The sequence below is a fragment of the Opisthorchis viverrini genome, assembly GCF_000715545.1.
Source record: "Opisthorchis viverrini unplaced genomic scaffold opera_v5_58, whole genome shotgun sequence".
In the NCBI taxonomy this organism is placed as follows: domain Eukaryota; kingdom Metazoa; phylum Platyhelminthes; class Trematoda; order Opisthorchiida; family Opisthorchiidae; genus Opisthorchis; species Opisthorchis viverrini.
In genome coordinates, this window is record NW_008751716.1 from 1,244,226 (window position 1) to 1,250,527 (window position 6,302).

General features: G+C 43.7%; 1 protein-coding gene across 1 annotated transcript in view; it reads right to left on the reverse strand.

Annotated features, from left to right (window-relative positions):
* Window positions 1-5,935: 5,935 nt before the first annotated feature.
* Window positions 5,936-6,302, reverse strand: part of T265_03932 (hypothetical protein) — a gene marked incomplete at both ends in the record, with an annotated part of 7,495 nt that continues 7,128 nt past the window's right edge. Inside the window, one exon of the mRNA XM_009168533.1 lies at window positions 5,936-6,243. Within this exon, the coding sequence (XP_009166797.1) occupies window positions 5,936-6,243 (308 nt within the window). The remainder of the gene's footprint in view (window positions 6,244-6,302) is intronic.

Here is a 6,302-nt window from a genome sequence, read left to right on the forward strand (position 1 = left end):
TGCTCCAGAGTTGACCGAGCACTAGCACAACCGCGACATAACGGATTCCTAGCCAAACGCCAACTTGCAAGATCATGGACATTTTTGATCTGACTCATCATTGGATAATTTGGGATAAGTGTTCGACAAAAGTGGTTTTGTCAGGAGACTCACATGGGACGTCGATGATTCACTCGTTATTCGGAATAGGCCAGGGAGGGCTGAGTCAATTTTTGCGCTCCAGAAAGGAGAAAACCTTGTACTTGTTGCAAACGAAAAAATTGCCCCACCGTACACTGAACTATGAACTGTGTAAAATCGGGTGCACCGATTTTGCCTAAGTCGTCACAGAACGGATAAGCCTAGAACTTTATGCCAGAACCTATGGGCATGAGTCACTAATAAACAGACCTTCAAGAAACTCATATGAGTATCTAGATCCGCACCGACAAGGCGTTATTGTGAAAACGGAGAAACGATTTGTAGGTTTTTTTTTCAAAAGGAAGCCACCCAGAGTCCCAGTTTGAACAAGATGGACAAGGTAGAACTTGCAGACAACCTTACACTGGTTAATTTGTGGCAGTGTGTAGTTACGAATCAAAAGGATTGGTTTTGATCTACAGTACAAACTCTTGCTTAACCGGGATTCGCTAATCCCTTTGTAATCTGCACCACTTTGTCGTAACATACAGACTTACAGTGTTCTTAAGCGACAACTAGCAAGTGTTAACTGGAGCTCTCTGAACCCGGCATTCACAAATGCCTTGTTTTGCTAACTGAAAGGAAAAGCACCGAGTCCCTACTAATTTAACCTCACAAAGCACTGATTTCTTGGAAACGAAACCAGTGATCTCTTCTGACGTGATTACATCTCGGCCGTTTCCGAGCTTTGCCCAACCAGATAACCGTTCCAAAAGAATGGAACGTTATGGATTAAGCACATCAAGAGCCTGAGCCAACTGCTGACTGCGAATATGCAGAACTGCATATCACATCTGAATGGAAATGGTCACATTACAAAATTCTGCGATATCGCATGTAGTATGGTGTGGCCTGTTTTGTGGATGGTTAATCGAACGTAAACACTATTAGGGAAAACACTGCGTAATGTTTATACCTGTATCCCATTTCAATGAGGCGACCTTCTATTCTGAACTACTAGAACGTATTCTGAAAACATTTTGCAGGGCGAAGCTTGCCAAATTGCTGTGTGGTAATCAGTGCTACTTCTCTAGTTCCAAGCGACTGAAGATAGCGGTGAACCTGTTGATAAGATCGAGGGTAGCTAATAAAGTTTGCTTTCTGTGATCAATGATCTTGGCTAATGCATCATCCGGAACCGCCTGTGTGATTAGCTACATCCGTGGGAAAGTGCGTTAAGAGGTCGGAATGGGTACATGATAAAATGAGCTAATGGATTGCCTTATCGTCGGCTGTGTTATAATTAGTTGTTGCACAAATACCGGAGGCCCGGGTCCCGTTTGCTAATTTGAGACACCTATTGTGTCAAAGAACGTGTGTATCAGGATACAGTGCGAGCTGTTTTGTTGTATGGCTGTGAGAAGTGCTATCCGCGAGCAGTAGAACTGAGACATCTTGAGGTCTCCGACAGCCGTTGTGTCAGAATTACATATCGTGTGATTTGGTGTCGGGGAATACATAACGAGCCAATCAGAAAGCGAGTGATCTATTGCGCAACTGGGACTTCCAACAAAGAATGTGCCTAGTACTAGAAGCCGCGTTTTTTAGGTCATGTATCACGTATGTCGAAAGATCGTTTACTAACGGATTGCTATCTTCTGTGCCCGGTTCAAAGCCACAGAAGCAGGGAGGTGGCTAGCACAGAGTCCTTTCCGCGTCCACCTTTATTCTTTTCTTCACAATAAGGCTTTCAAATAAATCATGGTTGTACGATAGCAAAGCATCAATGTTGAATACTGATGTCATGCTGCCGATGATAATGAAATGGATACCCGGAGGTTTTCGTTTTGAGAAATCTTAGTTGAACCACTACTTCAAAAGTACATATAGGAAACAAACAGATAACTCTTCCCAGCATCAAAAGCACTCGGAAATAACTGCAGGGCTCTCATGACAGCGTGATACGACGGTGGCCTACAAACTGGCGAAAGCAATGCAGAGAACACTGTCAGAACCTAATGAGTAGTGGACACAGAGACAAAGGCAAACATAGTATACAAGATCTATTTCAAACATTGTGATAAACACTGTGGGATGGACACAAAAAAGCTTCCTGTTAGGCCAAAAACAATTCTCACTCGGCTCCTTCCACGAAGACTGGATTGGGCATGGATTCGACTGGAACAGCGCCCACGTACTAACCCAAGTACGAATAAGTAGGGACGTGAGTTCATTGAAACGTGGTTCTCGGACAAGGCATTCATTACCAAAAGTTGACCAAATCAAAATGGATAGAAATTGACAGCATGAACGCTACTGTCATTGACTAGTCGCCATATCATTCACTGTCCCGAGCCATGTAAGTGAGGGTTACATGGGCCCCATCCATGAAGACAAACAACACGTATGCATGTCGATATATACCATCATTTGCAAATCAATTAGGTTTCTACGGGAGACTCAACTGAATCGCTCAGTTGAAGGATATGATAAACGAGGGATTTACTTGAAACTCCCTTTGAACAAATGTAGTTTGCAACTGGACGCATTTTTTCAAATGAGGAATTGTTTCGCCCATGTAAATGTGCAACACTATGCGTGTGGGTTAGATGAAACATTCTGTGTGTAAGGATGAAAAGTACTCGGTCTAATATAAGGCCTGGCTGTCACCTGCCTACCTGTGCTTCGGGAGCCGTTAATCAAAGAAACAATGGAGATGTGAACATTTCGCACACATCCGGGTGAATGAGGGGCTGTGAGACTTATGAAGGATACCTGCTTCTACACCAAGTATTCTGAAACAGTTATACTTGCGGGCTATAAAAGACTCTTATTTGTGGTGATGGACGGCAGGGACCCTATCAAAGAAACCAAAAAATTCGCAGGATATTTTTACAGAATTCTTCCGGTTGTTGTCTGGAGTTAGCACCCTACTCATAAGGTTGCTGAAGACTCTTGAGCTGCTGACGACCAGTTCCACTACATGGAACTCATCAGTTGGGCGCAGTCCTCGAGTACCCGTATGCCCCATGTTCTGGTTGAACGCAGATTAGACAGATGTCGATAAATACTCTCATTTGCACACGAATTTGGTTTTTATAGAAAATTCCAATGAATTCCGCTGTTTCGCGGACCATCATAAAAAAAGATTCAGCTGGATTGGGTATCATTTCAGAACCAATTTCCCGTGCAAACGAGAATATTTGTCGAGGTCAAGCAGTTGAGGTTCCGAGGTCTAAACTGGTCTCTTCGTTTGACAGGTTTTCGTTTAATAGATGGGGGCAGTCGATAAATCTCTCATTTGCACACGAATTTGGTTTTTATAGAAAATTCCAATGAATTCCGCTGTTTCGCGGACCATCATAAAAAAAGATTCAGCTGGATTGGGTATCATTTCAGAACCAATTTCCCGTGCAAACGAGAATATTTGTCGAGGTCAAGCAGTTGAGGTTCCGAGGTCTAAACTGGTCTCTTCGTTTGACAGGTTTTCGTTTAATAGATGGGGGCAGTTGCCGATTATCACCTAACATGTGCGATTTTCTCTAACACCGTATTGTGTAAATGGAAAACTTCTGCATTAAGTTGTAGCATTTCGTCTCGCATGTGCTCAAACCAAAAAGTTTAATTGACTGCCAGTCTTTTACAAAAGTTTGCTTAAATTGGTATCTATCAGTAGTTTTCCATACGCATTTCAACTTTAAAAGTTCCTATTTATTGTCACGACCCAACAGGTTTTTGTCTCAGCTTCAAGGGTGTTCCTTTTTGGGGAATGGGTTGCCGGATGGTTTTCATCGTCGACCGGTTACACGAAGAACATTTGTGACATTTGTACGCTCTTTGGCCTTATGGATGGCTGTAGTACAGATGTAGCGGGCGACCACCAAAACCAAGCTAGATTCCAGAAAGCAGAAAAACGCAGAAGAAGGCACTAAGCATAGGCATTTATATCTAAGAAGCATTAGCCTCCAGAACATTGTAGTTTCCAAGAGATGGTTTTCGTTTTTCTGATGCCAACAAGCATAGCGAAAATTGTTTGTGGTCTTTTCTTTTTATGGAATTCCCAGTATCGTTACTTCGTCTCCAAAACCTGAACAGTTGAAGTGTCGCAATTGGTTGTTTATGAAGGTTTGAAACAGAACGGAAGCAGGATCGGATACATGGGTATCACCACTACATATGTGCTGTGGTCCACACTTAAGCCGTTCTACTGTGACAGAAACGGTTTCTCCAATACTAAAGTCCTTACCGATACCTAAAGTGTAAAAAACCTGGAACTGTGTGATTTTTGGTAAAAGGAATCAATGGTTTACTGAGTCGAAGGCTTTTCTGAAGTCCAAATAGCAGAATTCATCTCTTATTTCAGTGTCCAGACGCTCTGCCGTTTTGTCTGAAGGGCGCAGTACGTTGGACGAGTATTTTGTAGGAAGTCAATACGGCTTGCTGAAAGAGACTTTGTCCCTTTCTATGTGTCTCCTGAATCCGTTTTATTACCTTCAGTTAGAAGAATGTTGGGCTAGCCTTCCCGGAATCAGACACAACACCATTGTCGTCTCTCCTGGGAATGGGATTTTACAGCTTTTTCCAAATTCTTGCGAGGCCCCATTCTCTCTTGTATAATTCAGTGATGGTTCGAATAGTTACAGCTGAACGGAAATCATCTGGTTATTAACTTATGAGTTCGTATTCCCTAGAGAATGCTTTTAAGGTGATTATTTCTAGACACAGACGATTAAGGAGGCTCAGCGTTACTGTGTTCTAATCCTTCAAAATAAAGGTTCACAGAACTTGTTGAGGTTGCACAGTGTGAGGCCTTTACTAGCAGACGTCACTATGTAGTGCCTGTCACATAAGACCTATCAATTCACAAAGGTGTTTGCGAAACAGGGGAACCCATGGGGGTTTCACAGTACAATTCAAATGCGAAATTTGCGAACAAACACCAGTTCAAATCAGATGTGCAACTTTCCTTAGATAAAAAACGCGTTATAACCCGAGGGAGTTCAAAAGGGCCCTGCTATCATAGAAGATCGTTTTTACAGAGTTACCTTGAGTGAACCAACTCGAACCTTGCGTTGAGTAGTTAATGCAGAACACCTATGGTAACGAAAAGTCCTGTGGGCATGGAACTGTCTGCCATGTGGTAAACGCCACAACAGCAACACAAAAGACTGCTCGTGATCCATCAAATTAAGATCGCAGATGCGGGAAAGTCCCCGAATGTCGTTAGGTGATAGTTTCACAACTGGTTGTTTGTAGACCAGTAGCCACAAGCAGCTGAGACACTAAAAGCGAAATTTGAAATTAGAACAGCTGTGTTGGCTGTAAGATCAAAGCGCCGCCATTTTTACTAAATTAACCGAAATACTAAATGAAACTAGACGGGGACAAGGGTAAAATCTGAACCGCAGGCCAGTAAAGTATGGTCAGTGTCTGGCACGAGGATTTACATTCCATTCCAATACTTGGCTTCGTGGAAAGTATGAATGGCACAACAGTCTTCGCCGAGAGAAACAGCAGATTATTTTCGTGGAACACGTGGCAAGCAATAACTTAGGACTAAACTAAAGAGTCCCAGCTTTTAAATTTGGCAGTCGCCCGGTCGGGTGCAATGACACAACCGTCGTCCCAGCGCACTAGTTCATGCGCTAGGCAACAAGCTGGAGACTCCTATATCATAATTATTCTGATTATTCCTAGTCATACTGTAGAAACGGTGCTTTCCTCAGCTTAGTTCTCGGTCTGAGCCTCCCAAGCTAGCGTTCACGTCAAAACAACCACCAAAGGTGCACAAGGTCTATTAACGCCCAAAACAAAATCAGCAACAGTTGTACAGCGCTTCGTATATATAGCGTAAGCGGCTATAACTTTCTGGAAGTTCTGACGCGTTCTGAAGCGCCATTGGCAACCGGCATCTGGCCAATACTGGGTCATGATTGGCTGTTGGGTCTAGATTGTTGACCAATCGGAGCTCGTCTTGATGCCGGACCGGCAAGCGTCCCGAATTTTGGGCCAACCTCGAGCGGATCAGGCTTCTCGGCCGTAGCAGCGCCCAAAGACGTACGGTATAGTGGGACCCGCGTGGATTCCCGCCTAACACCTCCCCCTTGAAGTTTGTTGACGAAGCTTCGAAGCCGGGGGTTCACTTGCATGGGCCTCACTGGCTTGCGGATCCTGTCTGTCTA